A 26,784-nucleotide genomic window follows, 5' to 3' on the forward strand; every position below is an offset into this window, starting at 1 on the left:
TAAAAATACAAAATTTAAATTATGAAAATGAAATATTCATTTTCTATCCATATCCTTATTCATTTTAGGTAACTTTGATCTTCTCGTCGTGGCTAAGACATGATCAATTTAAAGAATATTTTTTATCAGTTCAATTAGTTACTTAGCAAAAATAGAGTAAATGATGATTCTTGTTATTTTTTGGATAGTATAAGGATGTTTTATGCTCACTTAGAAATATAAGAATGTAGATTATATTTGAGTCACAGTTGAAGAATGATTTTATCCAAAAACTCAAAAGTAAGTTGTAACGATTAAAAAAAAGAGAGAATTATATAAATAAGAATAAATAGGTATTTAAGGGCATAATTGTCCTTTCACGTTTTAAATGAATAAATAAATAAATAAGTAAATAAATAAAACAGATTTGTATTTATTTATTTTAAATGTTATTTGACTAATTCTTGAATTAGTCTCCTAATCCAAATAGTCCTCTCTCTCTCACGCTTCTTAACTCCCTCTCTCACGTTCTCCATCTTCCTCACATTATTTCTGCCAAAACATCAACAGTTTTCATGCTTGAAGAACTAACAAAAATTTTTAAGCAAAAGAAAAAGTAATCAAAACGTCAAGGCTAAGAGAGGTTTGTCGAGAGAGGTGTACGTTGAAGTGAATTGGGAGTGGTTTGGAGGAGTTTTCCGGGCAGCAACATTAAAGTTTGAACATCGATTAAGGTATGGGTTTCTTCTCTCTTGGTCCCTTTCCCAAGAGACCCCTTAAGGTTCAAGATATTCATTCCGAAAACTAGGGTTGTTCCCTTTTGTATGTCCTTGTCACTAGCTCCCAATGAAATTTAGGTTGGGTATGGTTGCTGGTAGATTTAGATGTATATTATGTTTTCGCGATGAATATGATTATGTTTGTGTACTTGGAATCGTATGAATGACAACCATGTTTTTCTTGAAATTAAGTATGTTACGGTGAATGAGGTTCTCTATGTAATGCTACAAAAGTTTAATGTAATATGATTGTATTTATTGTGTATTTGATGTGTATAATGGGTGTACAAGATGATGTTCATTATGATGAAGTATATAGTAATTGATTAACAATCTTTTAGCCAAACAAACCCATAAAAGATGCACTTAAAATGTGTTATAATAGTCTACGAATTTTCTTAGGAATTCAAGTGAAAATATTGATAAAAACGAATTGAAAAATGACCAAAAATTTCAGAAACAATACAACTTTAATTTAGACTAAAGTTTAATGAAGGAAATCTGGAAATTTATTAAATTTTAAAGGAATGAGGCCGCCAGGATTCGAACCTGGGACCTCACCCGTGAGGCTGCAGTAACTCGCAGAAAAAGAAAAAAAAAACGGGGGGCTGGGGGGATTCGAAATCGGGTACTGGAAGAGGAAGAAAAGAAAAAAAAGAGATGCTGGGGGCGGGAATCGAACCCCCGACCCCCAGTTCGCGAAAAAGGGAAAAGAAATGGGACTGAAGGGAATCGAACACGCGACCTGGGGAAAAGAGGGGAAGGGAATTAATTCAGTAAATTAAATGGGAGGCGTGAGATTCGAACCCACGACCTCCAAGTGCGCGCGAGAGAGGGAAAATGGGAAGAAATAAAACGTGAGGCGTGGGAATCGAACCCACGACCTCAAAGACTGTAGCAGTGTATAAAAAAAAAATATGAGGGGCTGTGGGGGTTCGAACCCACCACCTCACAGCCTCCTCTTCAGCGAAAAAGAGAGGAAAAATAAGGGGCTGTGGGGGTTCGAACCCACAACCTCCCCAATGAGGCGAATTTAATGAATAAAAAAAAAAGGATTTGAATTAGAATTCTAATTAAAATAGAAAATTTATTATTTTATGAAAATGTTGAGATTTAATTTAGAGTTCTAATGTTATGAATATTAGAAATGAAGGCGATGAAAAATATAAATGATGTCCAAATGATTCAAGAGTGGGGTTCCCGTGCCCAAACCTCCGTATTGATACATAAGTCATACGTGAGTAAAATATTCAAGAATAATGTAATCTACTTTGATCAAAAATCAAGATCTTGGTATATATACAAGATACATAAGTCTTGTAATACATAATCTTAGGAAAATAAGAATCACTTAACGAACTATAAATGAAGCCCCATGGCTTGTATGTATAGACACATAAGTTTAACATACGTTCAAAAATAAGTGAACCTAAGATGTACGTAATGAAATGAAGAATGTGGTGACAATCATGATGTGAGGCTAATGTATATGAAGAGAGCAATCTCAAATGAGCCTAAGTAAATGTTACCAATACGTACTCATCAATGAGAGTGTAAGATAATGAAGAGATCAGTCTCTATAAATACTTTAATGAAAAATATTGAGTTTAAAATACTTAATACTAATAATGAGATGAGAAATCATCTATTGAGCTATGATGCCCTCATACTAGAAGCCAGCTTCCATGATGTATGAGTTGAATGTAATGGAACTTTATACTGAGCACCGATAGGCTAGCTATGAGCGGTGATGCCTTCTTTCGGGAAGGGCGGAGGTTCACGTAACTCTCATGAGATGAGACTGTCCGGCTTGCCGGGTATGGGTCTCCATCTCCTAGTCTTTGAACCTATATTGCCACTATAGGGATCTGGCTGGGTCAAATTCCCATATACGCTAGCATGTTATTGAATCGCTTTGGCCGATGATTCCACCTCTTTTCGGTGTGGGGAAGACACTGGATTTCATGATGCTCACATGATCTATGTCGGTTAAAGTTAAAGTTCCCAATGAATGAATGAGGCCAGCCTCAAATGAATCATATAAAGAAATGAATGATACCGAAAGTGTTAGGATAGGATAATCAAGAGGTGAGCTAGATTCAGGTAATGACATTAGGTCATTCCTGATCATTGCACAGCAAACCCGATGAAAGTCTTAAACTACATCCTAGGTATAGCTGGTGTTCGCACTGGCCTATGAATGAATTGAAATGAAATACGAATGAATGAATGAAGCAGACTCTGTGTTTGCTAAAGAAAGCTCCCTAGTTGAGGTCCCATATGTTGAGCCCTCATTTTGGAAAGTCTTAAGGTTAAGTCTATGATAATAAGGTCTCATGGTATATGAATGAATAATATGAAAGAAACTATGTGTTATATGTTATGTGATATGTGAAGATGTTATGTCTTGTGTGCAATACGATGATTATAATGATGCATGTCACTCTCATGGCATAACTTTCCTAATCTCATTTTAGCAAGTCCACTGACTTGACTTCCAAACATCATGTTGTTAGGAAAGAGCTCTTCTTCCTCATGCATGTCCCTGGTGTGTACTTGCATGTACCCATACTTAGTACAAGTGTGTACTAATTCCATACGAACATCTACTTTTAGGTGCAGGCACAGGTGGACGCTAGAGCTACAAGTTCGTTGTTGCAGCTATCCGGACGTCAGTATTCATTCGGAGTTTGGTAGGTCCTCATGCTTTCGAGGATGCTACTGTTTTACATTCTAGCGTAGTTTTAGAGTTGAGCTAGTGGAGCATGTTCCACTAGCGTTTCTTTCCTGTTTTGGTTCAGACTTTGTATTGGTGCTATTTTGGCCGATATACAATTAATACTTAATGAATTATTTCTTTCAATTGCTTATCTCTTAAATGTTAGATGGTTGATGATGAACGATTACGAAATGTTAAGAATGTTCAGCAAGTATGATTAAAGAATCAAAAATTTCAAATTTTTCGCTAAAATTAATCTATGTAAAGTAAGAATGACGTAAGTAGGCTTGTCTGCGACCTCTGAGAGGTCAACGACACCGGTCTCGTCTGGGGTCTAGATTCCGGTCGTGACAAAGTTGCTCAATTGGTAAGAGGCGATCTCCTTGGGAGGGATGTAAAGGAGCCATAGGTCACGGGTTCGATTCTCCCTTGAGGCTGCGAGCCAATAAGAGGGGATTAAAAGAGCGAATGGCCGCCCATGGCAGAGACAATACCTGAATATGTGGATCCCGAGGGGGTTGTCACATAAGTTATACAAAACAAGTTATGTCATAGTGTTTTTCTAAATATGTTGTAGCATTTGCAAATTAAAGCTATGATTTTTGCGGTATATGCTATTTATTCCTTTTAGAGGAAAAAATGACATAATACATAAACATGACTCTTAATCTGATGTCAATTTGTAACTATGACCTTTAACTTTGAGTGTACACAAGTAGACATTTAAACTTGCATAAAATTAGCAAATGTACGCATTCGTCCTACATGAAACCCTACATGGTAATTTTATATCCTACATGACATCCTAGATGTATTATGCCATGTAGGTTACTTGTGTCTACTTGTTCGATTTTATATTAATAGTTTATGTACATACTTGTACACATTTAAAGTTGGATAACATATTTATTCGTTAACACCAAGTTAAGGGTCATGTTTATATTATGCAAACAAAATCGAATAGCAAATGTAAAATGATAGCATATGTGTATGGATCTGCATTAGGATCTGTTGCTCAAATTGTATCACACCAATGTTATGGACGCTCCTAGATCATATAAAATAATAGTAACAACATAACTTCTTTTGCTTTGTAATATAACTTATGAGATATTATGTTTGATGTCATGAGCGTAACTTGTCATATCTTTTATAACGTCACTTGTCACATATTACAATACTAAATTTTATGAGGAACTTTTATATATACCCACTAAAAATAGCCAAAACACTCTTCATAGTTATAGTTTAATAATTACAATTTGTAGCTAAATGTTATAAAGAGGAGAGGGGCGAGCGAGATTGGGAGAAAGAGGAGAGAAGCGAGCCAGAGAGGATAAAGTGTGGGAGATGTGAATCGTATATGTATATTGGTTAGATAATTGTATATTATAATTATGAATTTGTTTATATGGCAAGCGAGATTGGAAGAGGGAGGAGAGAGGCAAGCGATAAAGGACAATAATTTGTATAATTCACATCTCGTTTGTATAATTTGCTGCTACGTTTGTATAATTCACATGTATTTGTATAATTGAATAATATGAAGTCTGAAATTATATAAATATAATAAAGCTCAAAATAACAAATTGATACAAACATATATTTATGAGCTTTAAACAACTATACAAAATACCTTGTATAAATCATATTATACGAAATTCAAAAATTTCACGTTTATACAAACTTTAAAAAGTTATACACAAAAAGATTGAATGTATATAATGACAAAACTGAAAAATCAAAGACAATTATCGTCATATACAAATATAAATAATCGTATACAAATATAAATCAAACCAACTTTCTTTTGCCTTTCTCGCTTTATACAAACATATATTATACAATTAATTATTTTATATATGTATATCGAAACAAATTAGACAATTATTATTTTTGTATACGTATATCACAATATACATATTAATAGCCATAACAAATATAACATTTACTATAAAGCACAATTATATAAATTATAACTATAACATACAAATATAATTTTTATATTTGCTATATCCGAAAGTTTTGCTCTTTTTAAAAAGGCCCAAAGGGGACATTGGCCCAATAACTAATTTTATATGTTGAGACCCAATTCTTTTTCCTCTTGATCGGTGATACCGCCTCTCGTCTTCTTCCACACAAACGGGAACCTCATCATATATATACAACAACACACGCATCGACATAGCTCCTTAATTCCCAAATTCAACGAATTAGGGCAAATTACGAAGATGTTGAAGCACGTCGGAAATCGAATTTTGGGGCTAGGGCAACGATCGCCGGTGACGCGAGGGGTTTTGACCCGGCTCTATCATGAAAGAGTGGTGGACCATTACAATAATCCCCGAAACGTTGGGTCCTTTGACAAGAACGATCCCACTGTTGGTACGGGTCTTGTCGGAGCTCCGGCTTGTGGGGATGTGATGAAGCTTCAAATCAAGGTCGATGAACAGACGGGGAAAATTACGGATGCTTGTTTTAAGACCTTTGGTTGTGGCTCTGCAATTGCTTCTTCATCCGTCGGTATGTTTCGTTGGTTTTACCTTCTGCACATATTATGAACCGACTTTATCGAGCATCTGGCCCTATTTTGGTTTGGTTTGATTTGATTCTGAATTAAAAATTTCCAAATTTTCAGCTACTGAGTGGGTGAAAGGAAGACAAATGGAGGAAGTACTGTCCATAAAGAACACGTAAGTCCTTTGAACTTTCTTTTGGTTTTTCCTTTTTGTGTGTGTTTTTAGGGTACATAGTGTGGTTTCAGATTATCCCCTTCGCTTTTTTCCTATCTTCATGATTTCCTCAGGTGACCCTGCTTATAAGTAATTGAACAGTTGATTTTCTTTGTTTTTATGTCTTGTTTCAATGGTTCTGTCATGTTGTTATTACCTGGGAGTCTGGGGCAATTCCAATATTGCTTTTGAAATTGTAGGGAGGACTCAGTGGCTTTCAAGTTGGGTTGGATTTCAGTTTTCAAAATACTTTGCTGCAAATTAATATTTTAAACAAAGTATGGGTATAGCCCCTTTTTGGTGAGGAAGTGGTGGTATTATAGCTGCAGTGCACGTTGACCAACTGACTAGATACATGTTATCTCTCACTATATGCATGAGTATTTTTGGCCCCTTAGATTTAAACAGATGAAAAAATTACTGTGTCATCTTTGTTGAGATTAGACCTTAGATTCCAAGAATGTTACATTAGCTCTTTGGATGCACCGTGCACGGTTTGCGTCATCTGTCTAACACCCTCAAAAGATTAAGGTTGAACTGCTAGGAAAGTAGATGCTTTCTTTTATCTTGTATATGACTGCTAGGAGATTAGATGCTTTCGTTTATCTTGTATGTGTTAATTCAGCAAAATTGAAGGTATAAGTTTGTTTAGAATTAGTCTACACGGAATATCTCAGTCCCATCGGTCAATCAGAAGGTGGGTCTCTTAAAATAGGAATATCAAATTGAGCTTGAGAAAACTTTTTTTTGGAACTTACTGAAAGCTTGTTGAAACTTACCGAAAAATACTTACTCAAAAAAGAGAAGAAAAAGAAAACTTAGCCGAAAAATAATAATTGGATCTTAAAATTGAGAAAAAGCCGAAGTTTTTTCCACTTTCATTGGACTTGGCTCAAAATGATCTTATTTCTTTTGGGTGGAACATTAATAGTCCTATATTCTTTAAGAAGTGGTGCATATTTAGTTCCAATCCTAACAATCGTGATTTTTTTAACAGAGCGATAAAACAAAGCCAACTGGTTCTCCTCCCCCATTTCTTTCCCCAATTGCTTTCAGTTTTATAAAAGGAGAGCATGCATTTTTTTTGGTATTGTGGTCTTCTACTGTGCTGCATTTTTTTGGTATTGTGGTGCTGCTACTGTGCTGTGTCTTCTGTAATGTGGTCTGCTACTGTGCTGCGTTTTTTGGTTTTTTGGTTTTTTGGCGCTGTTAATGTGCTGCGGTTTTTGGTATAGTGTTGTGCCACTACTGTGCATTTGGTATATTGATACTGCTACTGCCGTGCTGCATTTTTTGGTATTGTGGTGCTGCTGTGGATTTTTTTATTGCTGTAAGGAAGTCATAAAGTCTTATTAGGGCTTAATTAACCCTCTAAAACGTCTTATATTTGTGTGTGAATGTACTTTGTCCTTTCTTGAATTAAAAACTTCAATTTTGGCTAGAACCGTCCTATTAATTCTTCACATTTGGATTTTCGCGCAGTGGGGATCATGAAAGTTAAAGAGTCATGATAGTTAAAGAGTATTCGTAAGTTAAGTCAAAGGTATTACTACGACTTCCTAGTGCATAAATGAAGATGTAATTCTGTTATGACATTGTCAACTTCAGCTCAGCTTCCGTTAAGTTAACGTAAGTGAGATCAACCAAACTGTCATATTAAAGAGCCATGTATCTTTACAATGTAACAGCGTCTGTTAGTCATTCAGGGAAGGCACCATGACTGCTGCAAACCTTGTACATTATAGAAGATATCTAGCGGTGATTATACTTTTTACACCACAGTAGTCTGTATCCTTGAAAAAACTTCCAAGTCCTGAATCCAGCATAACTTGGAAATGACCAGCCTTGTATCCAACCATTCATCACATTAAGTTAAGAGAAATCTCAAAAACATAACCATGTACATGAAGCGCCAACTTGGCTGGCTGTCGGTAACCTATTCAACATAATTTAGTTTAGAGGGAACTTACTTTTAGGTTCGGGATATGTGAGGCATATCCAACTTTCTTTGGTAAGATAATACGTGTATCATTAATTAAGCACCAAGAAGGATTGACTAACTGGAGGGGCTTCTTGTTGACTTTCTGTAAGTGGCAGTTTATTTAAAGCATTTTTCCGATGCATTTATATATGTGATTTAAAATTTTTTAAATACCTCGATTCTTGGTACATCTGTCCCTTTATTTCGTGACCTTCAACCTGCTTGATGGTTAATTGGTAATCTGCCTGTGTGAGTGTGTATTCTGAAGCATATCTGACTTTACTGCAGGGAGATAGCAAAACATCTCTCCCTCCCACCTGTTAAACTGCACTGCAGTATGCTTGCTGAGGATGCAATTAAGGCTGCTGTGAAGGATTACGAGGCGAAGAAGGCAAAATTTGATGGCAAAGCAGAAAATGCATCATCCGAAAAAGCAGTTTGATATACTAGCTGAGAAACGAAGGATGAAGTTGGGCATAAGAATACATGTATCCTGGATTTTCATAGATGTAAATTAGTTGTCTGACTGTTGGGTTTGTAATGTTGTTACTTTGTTTGAAGAGTGGATCTTGCTTTTGCGAGTTTCTGTTATCCACGTCGCTTAGACGTTGTCTAAGCTACAGAATCCTGTTCCTATGTTTTTTCAAATAACGACGATGATTTATTATAGCCCGTGACCAAGATGTAGTAGATGCATCACCTGTGTCACATAGTTTTAATATTGCAGTGAATAAGCTTGAAGCTTTGTATATGTATTTCTTAACTAAAAACTTGAATTATTATTTTTAAAAATAAAACAGTTACCGTTTATTTCTAATAGATAAAAATGTGATATAGTATGTAAACCTGGTAAGATTAAATTAAAAAATTATGAGGTAATTTTGGTTCACAGTAATTCTAAACAGGAATGAATGGTGTTCCGAATTTATTACTCCTTGTACTTGTCACGATTTAATTTAATGCACTTATTTAAAATTTTTATTGTTGATATAAATTTCTTACCAAACTATCCTTATTAAATGGTTTTTAAAATATATAAAAAAAAACTTAGTTTTACTTGTTACTATTTGAGAGATAGTTCTTTGAAAAACAATCAAATTATGTTCGTTTTTTTGTATTGGATTTTGATACAATAAATTATCTCATTATGAGACAAACATATATGCTTTAATTATATATAAAAAAAGTGTAATTAGTCTTCTGCTATAAAGAAAGAACCCAACAACCAAATACTATGTGGAAGATGATACATATCAATTTTTAATTTATTATATAATTATGAAAAAAATACATCTTTCTTATTTAAACACTAAAAATTTCATAACATTATTGCGAAAATATTTTCTCGCTGCATTGCGGGTCTACTCGCTGAACGGACCACCATTCAGCGCATCTTTTGTAGTCTTTATTTATTTATTGCAAGACCAATTGAGAAGTACAAGACTGAAAATCAAGAATCACATTCAAGATTCTAATCCTCCACAACTGGGTCGATTCAGAATCAAGAATCACATTCAAGATTCAAGATTCTCTTATTAATAATCCTCCGGTCTTTGTTGGGTTTGTTAACACTCGTATGATCATCATCTTGTTTACTTTTTCTTTTCTGGGTCCCAATGGTTTAGGTTGTTTTACACTTGTCACTGCCATTTACGGCGAATTCATCAATGTTTCTTAAATGAACTTATTGTTTAGATAGATAGAGATCATTCAAACTTTAATCTTCGTCCTGCATAATTAAATCTCTACTAGTAGGTAGGGGGAAACTAAAAAGCCGTCTACAGCCTGTCACCGGTGATTAATAATCAATCCTTTTATTATTATTATTGTTACTACTTGTAGTTTTATTGTTTTAGTATATATGGGTTCTGGGTAATTTTGAACGTTGACTTTCACTGCCCAATAAATACTTGTTTATTCGTCACAGTAGTTTGTTTGGTTTGGTGGCGGAACTTGAATTTTGTTTGGAGTAAAGTACTGTGCGCTAACCAAATTGGACCAATTGACTAAAGAAAATTTGTTTAGGTTTAGGAGCAAGGTAGGCAGGACATAGAGAGAGAGAGTGAGTTAATGGCAAGTTCAACGACAAAGGACCACTCTCACATTGAAATTGACGGTATAAATGAGGAATCTCAACAGATGACTGAGAAGGATATTGTAGAGAAAGATATGGCGCCTTTGCCTGGGAGTTCAATTCACAGGTCATCTTCTCGTCCACAGCTAGATGTAAGTGGTGCTGCAATTCAGGGGAATTTTGAGGAGAAGGATCCTGCAATTCTGTTGCCTAATCAGACTGATGATATTTCACACCTTGCTTTGGATATTGGTGGTAAATTTTCACTGTCTTTGTTGGAGTCTTAAGAAGTTTGGGTTTTGATGTTTGTGTAATTCTTATTGCCAGTGAAGTTGATATTTTCTTGTTTAGTTTCATACTTTCAGTTCAATGTTGCTAACATGTCCGTTGATAAGTTTGAAAATTTGGGCAAAAAGCTACCACTGATATGAATGATTGTGAACTGTTGCTCGGACTCTTAAAAGATGTCAAATGGTTGCATGTTGGATTCTCCAACAGTAGTGTAGGTTTAGAGAATCCGACATGGGTGTGGCATCGAGTGAAGAGTCCGCACAACTTTTTTTTGTGGTGTCTCCAAGTCTGACGTTTGTCCCAACTTTATCTGCTTTTGTATGCTTTTTGGTGTAATGTGGAACTCTTGCACTGGTTCTGAGTTTGATGTGCGAAAAGCTTATTACGATTAACCTAAATCATACTACTATTAGTACTGGAATAATATTTCCATGGATTTTTTAATCCAGGCTCTCTGATCAAGCTGATATACTTTTCAAGACACGCGGACCGACAAGTGGATGATGGGAGAAAGAGGAAAGTTAAGGAGAGATTGGGTGTTACTAATGGCAGCAGAAGAAGCTATCCTATCCTTGGAGGGAGGCTTCATTTTGTGAAGTTTGAGACGTCGAAAATCAATGAGTGCTTAGATTTTATACATTCCAAGCAACTTCACTGCGGTGGTATAGTTCTTTGATTTGTGCATAATTTTTAAATTGCTAATTTTGTAAATGCCCTTTATTGCCCCGTGATTTTCAAATGTTCTTGATCAACACCACGTACATTGGCAAGAGTATTTTTTACGTTTTGTTCATAATCTTGTGGCCAGGGATGGATCCACGATGTTGGCCTTCCGATGCCCCACCTAGTGAAAATGCAGTAATTAAGGTGAGCATCATATTCGTTAAATTGCGTGTCAACCTCATTTATAAGTTAAAGTTGTGAGGGAGGTGACTTTTCTTTGTTTGATTATTTAATAGCACACTTCCCTTACATTTGAGCTAGGCACTTCATTTTCTTCCTTCAAATGATGTATTATTCTCTTTACTAGGGCCAAACATGTGCAAGTACTTCTTTGATATCAGGCATAGTGACATTTAAATCTAGGAACCTTATTTTCTCTGGTACCATGTAGAGCTTTGTGACCACGTGTTAGAAAAATTTGAACTGTTAAAGAGGGGACACTTTTTATTTTATTTTATGTATCAATGCTATTGAGCCAGGATGTCTACTTCCAGTTTTAGTTTGATCAGAATCACGTTAAATGGAGGAAGAGGCAAATTGGTTTAAACTTTGAAGTACTCAAAATAAGTGCAAGTGAAAAACAAGGAGAAAGAAAAATAAGAAAAATTAAAAGATTAGGAATTAAGAAACTAAATAAATGTTAGAGCTCTGAGGTCTAAGTGAAGAGAAACTGATTCCATGTACGGCTATACAGGCATAGCTAGACGGGTCTTATAATTGAACTAGTTTTCGTAATTGTACCCCTATTTCATCAAAGAAAATCTCCTGTCTCGTACATGTGGTATTTTTTTTTCCTGAGCTACTTAAACTACAGGATCATCTTGGTGTATATTTCATTTGTAATAAATTACTAATAGAAACTTACCGATGTCCTAATGAGATCCTCATTGAATTCTTCTCTGATGATTATTGATAATAATAGAATCCACCATATTAGCCCCCAAGGCTTAGTTCAAATGGGAAAAGATCGAGGGACTTATAACTTGGGTCATAGTGATCCCTGTGCAGTGTAAATCAAGTTTGGTGTTAATTAAGTGGAGAAGGGTAGAGGGGAGGGACCATTATCCTGAGTATCAAAGGGTGCAGCTGTCTTTGAGGATAACCTCATAAAAAATAAATAACCCACTATATACTCTGGACTCTGGTTACCACTTCAGAACAGTTATTCAGGAAGTGCTTTAACTATATAATAACAATGTGAAATGTGGTTATTAGTTTTGATAATTCACACATACATTCACCTATTTTACTGGTTTGTTTTTTGTGAAAAGACTACAGGTTTAACTGGTTTGGTTCTGTGAAAAGGCTACAGGTTTAACTAGTTTGGTTTTGTGGAAAGGCTACAGGCGGTGGGGCATATAAGTTTGCTGATCTTTTTAAGGAAAGGCTGGGAGTCAGTATAGAGAAAGAAGATGAAATGAATTGTCTTGTTTCTGGTGCAAATTTCTTACTCAAGGTAAGATAAAAATGATCTGTTTTTGCTCAACTGTCTCACTCTGCATTTTCTCCATTGTGGCAGGTTTAGATCCAAGTCCTTTCTTTGACTGAATAGAGTGCATAAATGTTGCTTTCTTGATCACATTTCTCTTGGGAGTAGTACAAAGAACAACTCAATGCTGATTTTCAAATTTACTTGTAAATTGTCTTACAGCTGGCTTTCTGGGCCACAATTTTAGGATAGAGATCATCATGAAGTATCTGACATTCAGGATTTGTTAATTACTTCAAGAAGAGCCTCTGACTTAACCAAGGAAATTTTTTACAGTTTTAGTAGGATATATTATAGATAGCTCTGTTCTTACATATTTCGGAAGTACCTTCACCTAACTTTCAAAAAGTACAGCTCTCGACTATTTTATATCCTTGAAAGTTGACTGCCATAGTGCTTTCACCCTTTAGCTCCACATTAAGAACAGGAAAATTCAAGTTGTGAAAACCAGAACCATCCTAATCCCCATAGCTTTAAGCTGAAGATGCATAAAGAATAATGTGTTAATTTAATTTTTTAATGAAGAACATGCCAGTAAAAAATGTAGAAAGCTTATAGAACTTTTATTTTGACTAGAATAACAAAGTTAGTTTTATTCCACAAGTGGGGACACTTTTTATTTTGTATAATGTTTGTCTGAGATGAGCTTAAATGAAGTTACATGGTCAGTGAGAATTCATATAGCTGACCTCAACTTGTTTGGGATTAAGGTGTAGATGTTGTTTATACTTAGTTTTTTACTGACGAATAAAGCAGCCATTCTAATGTTTTCTTTTATGTAGACTTTGCCTTCATCTCAAGGCTCTGGTTAGTAACAAAACTATTTTGGGATTAATTGATTTCTGACATAGGGACGTCCTTGCATCTGCATGTGTCGTGCTCTTAATGAATGAAATAGTTTAGTAGTAGGTCTATGCATCTGCATTTGTTGTGCTATTTTTTGTCTTCTTTATTTATTGATTTCTGCATTTCCCAGCTACTATTGAAGGAATACTGACTGTTGATGGCTGTTGAATATGTCAGAATGTGAAGTTGGAAAATTAGCCGCTTCAGCAAAATTTTCAACATGTTTATGCTATAGTCTTTGTTATCAATTGCTGATGGAATGTACTGAATTTTGCATTTTGAATACAGCTGTATGAGTGCAAAATAGGTCTTAAAGGCTCTCTTTTTGATTTGCTTGACAGATTTAGTTTTATTTTTACAAATATATTATTGCATGGCTCGTTCATTTATTTGTTTGCACAGATAGTTTCATTCTTACAAAGATATCATTGTGCACTGTAATTGGTATTTTTACAAATATGTTATTGCATGGTTCTTTCATTTATTTGTTTGCACAGATAGTTTCATTCTTACAAAGATATGATTGCACACTGTAATTGATATATCCTTAAAGAGGACTGGCTTCTTCATTCTAATACTTTCATCTCCTTGTTGTTATACTTCTTTTGTTATGCTTTCAAGTGACCAGTTTTTTTCCTTTTTTGCTTGGTTTAAGTTCTGATTTCACATGGGACGTTGTAATATAGTTGTGTTCCAGTATCCAATCAGCAAGTTGTCTAGTGAGATCCTTTTAGGTGTTACATTTCTATGCATATTTATATATCAGTGACCTGCAGAAGTTGCACTGGTCCCCTATATCAATGAAATCATACCATTTCATATAAGTATATTCCTGATACTAAACCATATAGCATTTCTTACTTGGCTACAACTTTCACTTTATTTTGAAGAAGTTAATTCACAAGTTGTTGTCTACTTTCTTTTCTATGTAAGAATATTTTGTGTCTATTGGATGTTCATGGTCAGGCAGGTTTGGCCTCATCATTGCGTAGTTTAACTTAATTTAGCTTGGGGGCTTTCAGACAATGATCTTTGACTTTTGCTTACATTATCACCTTTGTTGGTTATATTGTTGAAAGCTTTTTTTGAATAGGCAATCCGTCATGAAGCTTTTACGCATATGGAGGGTCACAAGGAGTTTGTGCAGATAGACCAGAATGATTTATTTCCATATTTGCTTGTGAATATTGGTTCTGGTGTTAGTATGATCAAGGTACTCTGCCTTAGTTCTTGTTTGGAGTTATTGAGCTAATAAAAAGTTCGAGTTCCCACTAATGTCTTCTTTTTGCGTTATTATAGGTTGATGGGGATGGGCAGTTTCAGCGGGTCAGTGGCACAAATGTCGGAGGTGGTACATATTGGGGATTGGGGAGGTTGTTGACTAAATGCAAGAGGTACTTTTGATTAGACAGCAATCGGATAATGTTTGAAGAGAATAAATTAGAGACGTTATAGATGATTTAGAATCCTGAGCACAATCTCTCACATCAATCGTTCCTCTTTTTTTTCCCCTCTTGTTTTTTGAGAAGTTGAAGTCAATATTATTATTTTATCATCAAGAAGGTTGTTGAGAGTTCCAAAGGGTAACAAAAGATTATAACATCAAATTTCTTTCATCATGTGTATTTAAGCCCATTCACGATGGGTCAGTATTCCAATTTTTGTATGAGTGAAAATGGGATATTGTTCCAGATTCTACCAGCCTTGGGATATGACATCCTAAACACTCTAATATGGGGCTAAATGTTATTGTAATTGATTTTGTCAATTCTCTGTTACAGTTTTGATGAACTGCTAGAGCTCAGTCAGCGTGGAGACAATAGCACCATAGACATGCTTGTTGGTGACATATATGGTGGTATGGATTACTCAAAGGTACATTCCAATAGACCAGGTTCTGTTATCTAGGATTTATTGTACTAATTAAACAGAGGTGAACTTTAGTGGTCTGCTTATGTGTTTAATCATGGGGGAAAATAAGATCCATGTTTCTCCTGAGAGCCTGTAGTTGTTTTCCTTTTTGTTTTATTTAGTTCATATTTTCTATGCATCCTAATGATTATCTACTCAAGATCTATAATATCTCTATAGATTGGCCTTTCAGCTTCAACAATCGCTTCGAGTTTTGGGAAGACCATTTCAGAAAACAAGGATCTTAAAGATTATAAGCCTGAAGACATCTCTCTATCCCTGCTGCGCATGATTTCATATAATATTGGTCAGGTATCCCACGTTCAAGATCCCTACAATTCTTCAAAGCATTTACTTCAAGTTCTATATTTAGGGTCTGAATTGGCCCTGTTATACTAATGGAAACTTTTTCTTGATAAATAAAAGGTTCAGTATGTAGGGTTAGATGCATTTTTAGGTCCTATCCTGTTTTGTGCACTAAGTGATAATTTTGTGACAAATTTGTAAACAGTTGGTCTCGTAGAGACCAGGTCCCAACTTGTGGGATTACTCATAATAGACTGGAGATGTTGTTGATCTCATAGAATGGAACTGGACAAAGAAATCGTTGTTTGCGTGTTCTCTTTTGATGAGCAAACATATTATTGATAATAAACTTAGCACCAAGAAGGTAAAACAACACTATCTAGGAATCCTCTAAGGCTGTATGGGATCATTAAAATCTATCATTACACTGAGATCATTCGAGAATTCAGCATTACACCAGCCTTTTAAACTACGAATGCATCTATACTTCAACATCAAAGAATTCTGTTCCTTCCCCTCAAGACATCTGTTGTTCCTCTTGAAGCCAAACATTCCAGAATATGCACGTTTAGATTTAGAACATCAAGATCGTTCACTATTACATATGAGTTATGGCTGATATCTTGTTAAAACATAACCTACATGAATAAGTGGCTCTGTATAGAAATAGATGATAGGATACTGATGTGGTTTACGGCCTGAATAGCTTTTGACCATCTAGGACACGGGCATCACTAACGTTTATGGAAATTTGAGTTTCTATTTCTAGCTTCTAGTTGATTTAATATCAAATGCCTTGCCTTGTGAAGAAACCCAAAAAGAGTTTCAAGAACATGAGTGCCTTCATTATTTAGTATCAGGCAAATTCTTCTGCCAAGTTCTCCATGACAAGAGGTTCATATTGTTAGTTCAGTTAGCTATATTTACTTTGTCCTGGAAAGAGAAAAATGGTTAGGTATATTTCTGATTCTTTCCTTTCTGAATGAGTAGTTTCTGGGAAATGAGTCATTGCTTGACGGGTATTTTTTTACTGTTAGATATTTGCCTAATCATGAAATTTATCTTTAAAACATCTTCTAGATAGCTTATCTCAATGCACTGCGTTTTGGACTCAAAAGGATATTCTTTGGAGGATTTTTCATACGAGGTCATGCTTACACCATGGACACCATATCTTTTGCTGTTCAGTTCTGGTGAGAAATTGATTAATTTACTACACTTCATTATTTATAACTAGTCAGTAGATCTTTTCCTAGTTCTTTCCTCCAAACCATGTGCATCTTTCTTTCATTCATTATTGTTTCTTCATCAATTTCACCCCTACTTCAAATCTGTGAATAGGTCCAAGGGAGACGCACAAGCTATGTTCTTGCGACATGAAGGTTTCTTGGGAGCTCTGGGTGCTTTTATGAGCTACGAAAAGCATGGTTTAGATGATCTGATGGTCCATCACTTAGTGGAAAGATTCCCAATGGGTGCACCATACATTGGAGGAAATATTCATGGCCCACCGTTGGGAGATTTGAATGAGAAGGTTAGTATTACTTTAAAGTTTTAAATTCTTGTGCACTGGGTATTGGGTTTGAATGTGATGCAATTAAGCAATCTGAAATGGAAGTAATTAATCTAGGAGATGGAACTCGAAGAAGATGATAGTCAAATCAGAGTTATGACCGAGAATTGAGGATGGATTGAATGTAGAAGAGAGAATCAGATATTATTTCATGAATGAATCCAATTACATGTAATGGCTATATTTATAGAATTGAACTAGTAACTGAAATTTGGAAAACTGCTCTAGTCTAACGACTTAAACTACTTCTAACTAACTGGCCACATCACCTAACTAACTGGCCAACTCAGCTAGTTCATGCTTAAACTTGTGTCAGAATGTGATAAGCTTTGTGTATGGCTTAGACTGTTATCACTAGTGTCTTTCAATAGTTTGAATGCCATGCAAATGTTCCTTGCAGCTACTGATTTGACATTTTCTTTCTTGCTTTTGCATGGAGTTTCTAAGCTGTTTCTTATGCCATAGATTATTGCAAGTAGTTTCTGAATGCAAGATGTGAGGACTTTTGTTTCCTAACGAGTATATTTTCTTTTATTATTTTTAATAAGGAATAAATTCCTAAAGCTATAAAGCATATATTCTGTGGGGTAACCACTACATAAAAAAATAAAATTATGTGGGGTAACCTCTATTTGACAAGGTGGGAATATGGTATCCATTTGTAATCAACAATTCATACAAGTAGAATAATTGGAAGTGGCCTGTGAAAAGGCACATGAAGTTGGCCATATAAGTTGAAGTGTCATTGGTTGTGTAAAGGTTACGAGTCACATCACTAAACCGACCCAGTTAGTTCAATATACCCACAATTCTGGTTTTGTTGGGCTATTTGTCCAGTTTGGTATTAACTATGCAACTATTGTTCTTTACATATATAATCTGAATTGTTAATGTTTTTATGAGGATAGGTAAAGAGTTGCTTCTAGAGATGGTTGGAGAACATTCCTTCTGTATAATTACTTGTTATCCTCCTCCTCCTCTGCCTGCTTCCATAGTTGCTTGACTAGCTTTATTAGTTTTGAACTTATACAAGGTTCTTCTCCATAGTTGCTTGACAAGCTGTACTGAATTTTGAATTGATAGAAGCTAAGGTCAGCAGGTCAACTGGATTAAATTTTGAGAGATCGATTCTTTTTTTCAAAGACTTAATGTAGCTTGATGTTTCTTGTCTATTAGTATTCTGGTTTTTGATGGGATATGTTACGTAATAAGCTTTATGTGATTGCAGATATCGTGGATGGAGAAATTTGTGCGGAAGGGAACTGAAATTACTGCTCCTGTTCCAATGGCTCCACCAGCTACTACCGGCCTTGGAGGCTTTGAAGTTCCATCATCTAAAGGAGTTCTGCGATCTGATGCAAGCAAATTAAATGTAGGAGTTTTGCATCTGGTCCCATCTTTGGAGGTTTTCCCACTTTTAGCAGATCCAAAAACGTAAGTTGATTTTGGGCAGATCTTTTACAATTTCCACGTGGCTCCATAAAAGGTGCTGCTCTTTATTTGAGCTGGTCTTTCATATTTCATGCCTTCCTAGTTGCAATCATTTTCTGTTTGTACATTCTGGTTATTTTACTTTCATTTCTATCTCTGGCTATCTTAGTTTCATTCCATTGTGTTTGTTTTCTTTGAAGAGGATACTAGTTTTTCTTTATGTTGGTCTCCAGACTTGGTTAGCCTGCAAACTACTGTCACACTTCTAGCAATGCCCCATTTTTGTTTTATTATCTTTCATTATTTGTGTAGCTGTAGAGGGTACTTGACAAGGCAAGGATTTACTTGAAGTATATCTATGTTTACTATTTCTCAAACACTCATTTGGAGATTATTGTGTTTTACTGAGTTTTGAATTGCTTTTTAACAGATATGAGCCAAATACCATAGACCTATCAGATCACGGCGAGCTAGAGTAAGTTGAAATTGAACACTACTAAGATGCTTCCCCCCCCCCCCCCTCTCTGTAATAGCCAAGCAAGTCTGGTTTCCTGTTTTTAGTTTCTTTCTTATTTTTCTTAGACTAAAATTTGGCGGTGCTATAGGTACTGGTTCACTGTGTTATCTGAGCATTTGTCGGATCTTGTTGACAAGGTAAGACATTGATCTTTTATCATGTCAAAATCCTTGTTTCCGCCCAAGAGAAGAAGATTTCCATGTATTACGTGTCTCAATTCATGACCTATCAAACAATCATGTTTAATTAAAAATTTGAGTGCTGAAAATGCAAGACCAGTAAAGCAATTTCCTTGGTGGATAAAGACGAAAAGAGGACTGTTATTGCTTTTCTCATCATTGTAAATCTGAATGATATCTTCATAAAGTTGCATTGCGTGAGAGAGGATTAGCTTCTAAATGTTGGAGGTAAAATGTTGATGAAAAGCTCAATTGTGTTCCCCCAAAATCAATTCAAAACCAACCTTTTGTACTTAAAGGACATGCTGGGTTATGAACGGTTGTTGCATTTTCATCTAGCAAAATACCTACCTCAACTAATAATATGGTATTGAGGCATAGTTGTTGTTAAGTCATCTAGCCAAACATATGCGATAACTGTTGAAACCCAATTATGTTGCATGAAAATCAAGCCAAAAAGCAACATATTGTACTGAAGGATAGCTGCATTATGAATTATTATTGCATTTGAATACATCACATTCTCTCATTAACCCACCAAAGAGACCGAAGTACCAGAGTTCCAAGTGACTCTCTTTTCAGTGTCCTTAAAATAAGCAATACAGGATCTTGTAATGGACTCAAAAATATATAGATGAATACCATGCTAAAATTACCACATTAGCGCAAGGGTTAAGTGGAGTATGGATTACCAAGAAATGTGTGGAGGAACTAATAAATGTTTATAACCTTGTGCAATATCATCTGCATAATATTGATTCTTTAGACCTCATATTCTTGTTAATCTCTTTATGCACTGCTCCGAGTTCTGATCTCTTTCTTAAATTGTTGCTACATGTGAGGTTTGTGATACTCCTAATTTTGTGGATAGAACAAGCCAATATTGTGAGTAACTTTACTTATACTATCTTGTAGAAAACCAATATATAAAAGTGACTCAATTTTGAAAAGGGTAAACCTCGACTTGACAGGTTGTCTTTTCCAGATAAAAATTAGGTCAGAGGGGTTAGGATGGAAGATTTCCACTCTCTTCTTGTCCCTTCCCCTAGGTCAAGGAACTGATTTGTCCTTCAGCTGTTCATTCGTTCATGCAATGTCATACCCAATCTTTTGATTGTTTAGAACAATAAAGGGAAATCAATGCCATTTTGTTTTGATTTGTGGATTGTGCATCACTGTTTACTTTTGTTTTATATTATCTTGTTATGTCTCCCATATTTTTATGGTTTGAGAAGCTAATCCTTGACTTCCAGGCAGTGGCTAGTGAGGGTGGAACCGACGACGCAAAAAGAAGGGGTGATGCATTTGCTCGGGCATTTTCTGCACACTTGGCTAGGTATCGTTCATTGTTTATTTAGCTGCAATTTTTTATTTAGTTTCCCTTTTCCATATCCATCTCTAGATTCTCTAGATGTTATTTTAAGTAGCTTATTGTTATGTAGGTCTTTTAGTTAATTAATCTTTAGGAAATAGTGTTTGTTCTTATGTAGGATACTGAGAGTTCATTTTTTTTTTTACAAGGTAAATAACTTTATTAAAAGAAATCAGAAGTCTTCCATACTTCTTTAAATTTCATACATATTCAAACTTTGCAACATATATTGAAACTGAGGGAGTACTATTTTGTGGATGTAAAATATATTTGTATTCACCCTTTGGGGTGGCCCAGTGGTTTGAGCTTGGGACTTCCATGTTGGAGGTCTCAAGTTCGAAACCCCTTGCCAATGAAAGCAAGGGGTTTGTCTTCGGTCAAGCCTGGTGCGGGTTACCTCTTCTATGTGGTTTGCGAGCTATTGTATAGGAGTGGGGTTTTTACCCTGTGCGCACCTAAAGGGTAGCGGCTGCGGGTTTCCCTTGTCATAAAAAAAATATATATATATTTGTATTCAATTTGAATTCTATATTTATTACTTTTTAAATAAAGATTAACTGTCCATATTCAGATGCTGAAAACCATGAGTTTTAATCATAACGTATTCAAATCTTGACACAATAATTTAAGATTGGTATGTATATTCAAGTTCCGACATCTTGATCTTAATGAAAGCTAACAGGAGCTTAGGCCATATTCCTTAGCTAAAGATTGGAACTACTCACTACATGCTTAACTGCTCTAGATCTTGAATAGAGAAATTTAAAAATGGAAGAATTAATTTTGTTAGTGAAAACCAGGAGGTTGTAGAGCTACTAGGATTTCCTTATATTTTGTTACAGATTGATGGAGGAACCTGCAGCTTATGGAAAGCTAGGGCTCGCCAACCTTTTGGAGCTAAGAGAAGAATGCTTGAGAGAGTTTCACTTTTTTGATGCTTACCGTACCATTAAACAAAGGTATCTTCATATGGAAGGGACACATTTTTGTTCTATTGTCTTGGAAGCAAGTACACTTATCATACCCCACTCATTGAATATTTTATAGGGAAAATGAAGCTTCACTTGCAGTTTTACCTGATCTTCTGATGGAGTTAGATAGCCTGACTGAGGTATGAATTTTCTCATATATTTCCTTCTCTCCTCTTTTTTTCCCTTTCTCCTCAGGTTAGCTAGATGATTAAATATATGTTGTGTATTTTTTTGTGTTTTTGCTGATACATCTAGTTTCTATCTTGTAGGATATGAGATTACTTACACTGATAGAAGGTGTTCTTGCTGCTAATATCTTTGATTGGGGATCACGTGCCTGTGTTGATCTCTATCACAAAGGAACAATTATTGAAATCTATAGAATGAGTCGCAAGAAGATGCAAAGACCGTGGCGGGCAAGTGAAAGGAAAAAGAATATTAGAAAAGTCGTACTTATGTTGTTTTTTGTTTACTGCTAGAGAATGTGCATTTAATGACATGCTTATGTCTTTAGGTGGATGATTTTGATGCTTTTAAAGAGAGAATGTTAGGGTTTGGAGACAAAAAGCCTCAGCCACATAAAAGAGCACTGCTTTTTGTTGACAACTCAGGTGCAGATATTGTTTTAGGGATGCTTCCCCTTGCAAGGGAACTTCTCCGGCGTGGAACTGAAGTATGGTTTGCCTTTAAATGAATCTAAATTTTTCATGTTTTGCTTCATGGTAATTTAGTGATACTTCGCTTATTTGATAATGTACAAGATTAGTGTTTATTTAACTTGTAAGAACCACTTTCAATTGCTACCTTGTTTGCTTTGTATGTGATGAGCCTCAAGTTATGAGAACTTATTCCAGGAGGCCAAAATAAACAATTAAGAAACTTAGTAACTGTCATGATTGGGTGGTTTTTTCTGAGAAAGAGGGGCAGGGCAGTTATAAAGGGGATATTCAGAAAAGAAAGAAAAGGGAATTCTGGGAGAGTTTCTAGTCTCTCGAATGTCTAGAAAAGTTGTGATCTTTATGATTATATAACTAAAGTTCATTAATGTCTTAGGATGTAACTTATGATGTTAGTAGTGTACTAGTTATTGTTTTGTTTTCATACTTTTTGTTGTAATATCAGTGTATCTAGTGTGAAGCAACAATATTTGTTCCTTTGCTTACTATTTAAGCAGTAAAGTCTATCAGTATGATCCTTCCCTATCTCCTTCCATATATGCTGAATGTTTTAGGTTCCAAGATCAACCATTCAAAATTTTATGCAGGTTGTACTGGTAGCGAACTCACTTCCTGCACTAAATGATGTTACTGCAATGGAGTTGCCTGATATTGTTGCTGAGGCTGCAAAGGTATGTTGATTTTCAATGCCTTCCTATTAGTTATAAATAATGAGATGCATACGGGGGCGAGTCCACAGCTTCAGTTACAGGCTCATGTGAACCCAGTAATTTTTGCTCAGACTCTGAATATATGTTTGGAAATTTCTGTAATATCTATAAATATTTGACTGCTAACCCATATATTGTATATATTAACTTGAAGTCGTTGTAGGAACCCATAAACTTAAATCTTGGATCCGCCTTTGGATGTATAACTCCTCTAAATAGAGGAATAATGCTTTTTACCTTGTTCTGTAAACAGAAATAAATCTATGCACGAATAAGGCCTATTTGTATAATATTTTAGAGCGCTCTCTCTCTCTCTCTCTCTCGTCCACTCGACATAATATCTCATTAGCTCGCTAATATTGCTTTGGCTTACAGCACTGTGATATTCTTCGAGGAGCAGCTGAAGCAGGAGGTTTGCTTGTTGACGCTATGAGTAATATCCAAGATGGTTACAAGGAAAATACACCTTCCGTTCCTCTAATGGTTGTGGAGAATGGATGTGGCAGTCCATGCATAGACTTGAGGCAAGTGAGCTCAGAGTTAGCAGCTGCAGCCAAAGATGCAGATCTGGTATGCTGCTCCTTTCTTTAATACACTAAAAGATGTGACTATCTCATTGAGAAAATAAGTGCAACTTACTGAGGATGTTTTTTCCCTGGGTGCAGGTAATTTTGGAAGGGATGGGTCGGTCTTTGCATACCAATTATAATGCAAAGTTCAAATGTGATGCTCTCAAGGTAAGGATTATAGCAGTCACATAAAACATGTTAAAGATTGTTTCTGCATATTATTCATATGGTTCTAGTGAATATCAAATGGAGCTCCATAAGTACCTTCCATGAAATTTTAAGTTAGACTAGCTTTTTCCATATTTTATTTAGTCATGATGTCCTATTAGCGGTTTATAGAACCAGCTTATTTGGTATTTCGTCGAGTATGCTGGATGTTGAATAGTGTAAAGTATAATGAGCTCTCTTTGTGCCAGAGTCTTCTTTGACATGGTTTATGTGATTTTGCAGCTTGCTATGGTGAAGAATCAGCGATTGGCAGCAAAATTGGTTAAAGGGAATATTTATGATTGTGTCTGTAGATATGAACCAGCTAGCTGAAAACTTCCCTTTTTCATGTAGTTTCGATTTATCTCGTCTCTCAGAACTGTCAACCATACTAGGTAAGCAGGTGTCCCGACAAATACAATTATAAGATGTAAACCTTCAGAAATTGTATTATTGAACTGCCTATGAGTCACTTCATACTCGAGGGTTGCTCTGAATAGGTTCTGTTACACATTAATCCTTCTACTGTAGATTGTTTTATTTTCTAGATTCAAGCAATGAAAGTTTTAAGATATTATTATTCTCTTGATTCCGCGCTCTGTTTTCTCTTTTGCCATTTCCTTGATGGGGATGCAGTGTACATTCAATTTTTGAAGTTCATGAGATTGATGTACTGTCTGTTATCAAGAAACGGATGTCTATCAGTAGAAGCAGAGGGATTGGTGGTTGTCTTTTCTGATAATTTCTTTACGAAGTACTTGTTTTCTGCATGCAAAAGACACTTGTTGGTCATAACAAGAGCTTAGTTCAGTGCATTGAAATGGCTTTTTTTTTTTAAATATATATATTTATTGATATGTGAGTTGTAATTGTCTACTATATATGTCATATTTAACCACTTTGTTGTTATCTCTTTTGTTGCGCTTCCCCCTTGCAATCCTACATAAATGGTTGAACTACTATGAGATTGAAGATCTACGTAAATGGGTCATATATGAAGCCATTAAATGCCTTCTATTATTCTTCTTTATTTTCAAGGGTTAATTCTCCTTTCACTTACCCAGGTAATTAGACATGATGTAACATTCTACACGTATAGTTACTAATGACAAGACTGACTATATAAAGGAGGAGGAAGATTAGGGTAGAAAATTATTATTGTTACTTTATAAACTATCTCATTCTTCCATTTTGGTATTGCGTGTTTTCTTTGCTTCAATTTTCATACTACTTTTTTGTTGCTATTGTTCTCTTATATGATCAATATTTTGATGTTGTATTTGCTTTACATATTTGAGTTTTATTGTGCTTTAATTGAGTTGAAGGTCTATCAGAAACAATCCTTTCTATCTTCACAATGTAAAAGTAAGACTGAGTCTGCACCACCTTCTTTCATATCCACTTGTGAAAATTACAATAAATATATTGTTATTTAAAAACTTAAAGTTGAAAGAAGTGGAGTAGATTTGAAGTAAAAGTATATCATACATATACTTCCTCTGTTTAAAAACAAATAGCCTACTTTCTTTTTTAGTTTAACTAAAAAAGAATGACCTGAATGACCTCTTTCCTTTTTACGTAACATTATAATTTCAACGTGGCATATTTAAGACCCCAAATATAAAGGACAATTTTATGCGTTTGATATAATCTTATTCAAAAGTCTTGTTCAGGCTTTGGCCAAAATGCATAAGCACGGTTGGGCATTTGGTCTAGTGGTATGATTCTCGCTTTGGGTGCGAGAGGTCCCGAGTTCGATTCTCGGAATGCCCCCATAAAATTATTTCTATATTTATTTTTGTTAGTATTTATTATTATTTTTAGAAGTATTCACATGTTGCACTATTTGAATCTTCGAAAAGTATTAGTAACAGCATATTTTGAGTTTTTTGTGATTTTACCCTGTGGAGTTTGTGTGAATAGGCAAGTTTTGATGTTATATATTTGTCTTGTGGTGTTATGTTATTTGACCAGTCAAGAAATAAATAAATGAGAAGAAGAGGGGGAGGCAGTCAATGTCAGAAATCATGGTATTCCAGGCTTTGAAAGGAAAAAGACAAATATAAGTTTGAACGAATGCAAATATATGAAGAGTAAAAAGCATCAATCACCAGAAAATGTTGTCTATAAATCTTGGCTTATCCAGAAAGCATCATTTGTAAAAGAAGAATCTCATGTCACTCATTCTTTTGCTAAACATAACCATCAAATTAAGGGACATCAAAAATATCTTAGAGTTGTACTTGGTGTTTAAACTAGATCATACTACTTTATTATGCTTAAATCAAAAAATAATTTTACTAGATTGTTTTTTAAACCTAAACCCTCCGTCAAGAGAAACAGAGTTGCTTGAGTTTGTGCACTCTGATTTATGCGGTCCAATGAACACAAGAACAACTTTGGATGGTGCACTTTATTTTGTTGCTTTTATTAATGACTACTCGATATAACTTTGAATCTGTATTATTATATATATGTATATATTCAAGTATCATATATTTATTAAATTGGTGTAAATATCGAATATATTTAGGTTAGCTCATGTCGTATTTGGAATATTAGATGACAAAGGGGTATTAAATTTAAGTCCTTTTAAATTGTACTGAAACGTAAATAATTGAAATGTTTATATATATATATAGCCAAATTATTTGTACGTAGTTAATAAAGTACTGATGAGTAAGCCAGTGTTATAATCATGAGCATTGATCTTAATTAAATAACATTTTTAAAAAAAAATAAAAAATT

The 26,784-nt window shown here is 35.0% G+C and overlaps 2 protein-coding genes, 1 long non-coding RNA gene and 1 other non-coding gene across 5 annotated transcripts; all 4 read left to right on the top strand.

Moving 5' to 3' along the window:
- Positions 1-314: 314 nt before the first annotated feature.
- On the top strand, positions 315-3,621 carry LOC138347776 (uncharacterized). Its single transcript, XR_011220303.1, has 2 exons — positions 315-713; positions 3,375-3,621. It is a non-coding gene; the product is annotated as an uncharacterized lncRNA (long non-coding RNA).
- Positions 3,622-5,534: 1,913 nt separating this feature from the next.
- On the top strand, positions 5,535-8,859 carry LOC101252070 (iron-sulfur cluster assembly protein 1). The gene is made up of 3 exons (XM_004236163.4): positions 5,535-6,000; positions 6,116-6,170; positions 8,479-8,859. The coding sequence occupies exons 1-3, from the start codon at positions 5,709-5,711 to the stop codon at positions 8,630-8,632; spliced, it is 501 nt and encodes a 166-aa protein (XP_004236211.1). The 5' UTR covers positions 5,535-5,708; the 3' UTR covers positions 8,633-8,859.
- A 508-nt stretch (positions 8,860-9,367) lies between these two features.
- LOC101251764 (pantothenate kinase 2) lies at positions 9,368-24,625 on the top strand. 2 transcript variants are annotated; one of them, XM_010320680.4, is made up of 23 exons: positions 9,368-9,764; positions 10,216-10,519; positions 11,005-11,217; positions 11,364-11,422; positions 12,618-12,734; positions 14,707-14,826; positions 14,913-15,007; positions 15,395-15,488; positions 15,705-15,836; positions 16,911-17,023; positions 17,172-17,364; positions 18,632-18,837; positions 19,265-19,309; positions 19,440-19,488; positions 20,784-20,866; positions 21,745-21,861; positions 21,950-22,013; positions 22,143-22,289; positions 22,388-22,546; positions 23,138-23,221; positions 23,636-23,830; positions 23,926-23,997; positions 24,280-24,625. In XM_010320680.4, exons 2-23 carry the CDS (start codon positions 10,261-10,263, stop codon positions 24,367-24,369), a joined length of 2,706 nt encoding a protein of 901 aa, XP_010318982.1. In that variant the 5' UTR covers positions 9,368-9,764; positions 10,216-10,260; the 3' UTR covers positions 24,370-24,625. The 2 variants fall into 2 exon arrangements, with proteins under 2 accessions (XP_010318982.1, XP_069151664.1); XM_069295563.1 differs by having other exon boundaries at positions 9,411-9,750.
- A 1,112-nt stretch (positions 24,626-25,737) lies between these two features.
- Positions 25,738-25,809, top strand: TRNAP-UGG (transfer RNA proline (anticodon UGG)). Its single transcript has one exon. It is a non-coding gene; the product is annotated as a tRNA-Pro (tRNA).
- Positions 25,810-26,784: the final 975 nt, after the last annotated feature.

The sequence above is a fragment of the Solanum lycopersicum genome, chromosome 3 (assembly GCF_036512215.1).
Source record: "Solanum lycopersicum chromosome 3, SLM_r2.1".
Taxonomy (NCBI): Eukaryota; Viridiplantae; Streptophyta; class Magnoliopsida; order Solanales; family Solanaceae; genus Solanum; species Solanum lycopersicum.

Excerpts from the sequence above, each read along its gene's own strand:
- LOC101252070 (XM_004236163.4), top strand. The coding sequence starts at position 5,709 with ATGTTGAAGCACGTCGGAAATCGAATTTTGGGGCTAGGGCAACGATCG. Across the intron at positions 6,001-6,115 it reads AATTGCTTCTTCATCCGTCG|CTACTGAGTGGGTGAAAGGA; the intron begins GTATGTTTCGTT and ends CCAAATTTTCAG. Across the intron at positions 6,171-8,478 it reads GTACTGTCCATAAAGAACAC|GGAGATAGCAAAACATCTCT; the intron begins GTAAGTCCTTTG and ends ACTTTACTGCAG.
- LOC101251764 (XM_010320680.4), top strand. The coding sequence starts at position 10,261 with ATGGCAAGTTCAACGACAAAGGACCACTCTCACATTGAAATTGACGGT. Across the intron at positions 11,218-11,363 it reads CAAGCAACTTCACTGCGGTG|GGATGGATCCACGATGTTGG; the intron begins GTATAGTTCTTT and ends TCTTGTGGCCAG. Across the intron at positions 23,831-23,925 it reads CAGCCAAAGATGCAGATCTG|GTAATTTTGGAAGGGATGGG; the intron begins GTATGCTGCTCC and ends CCCTGGGTGCAG.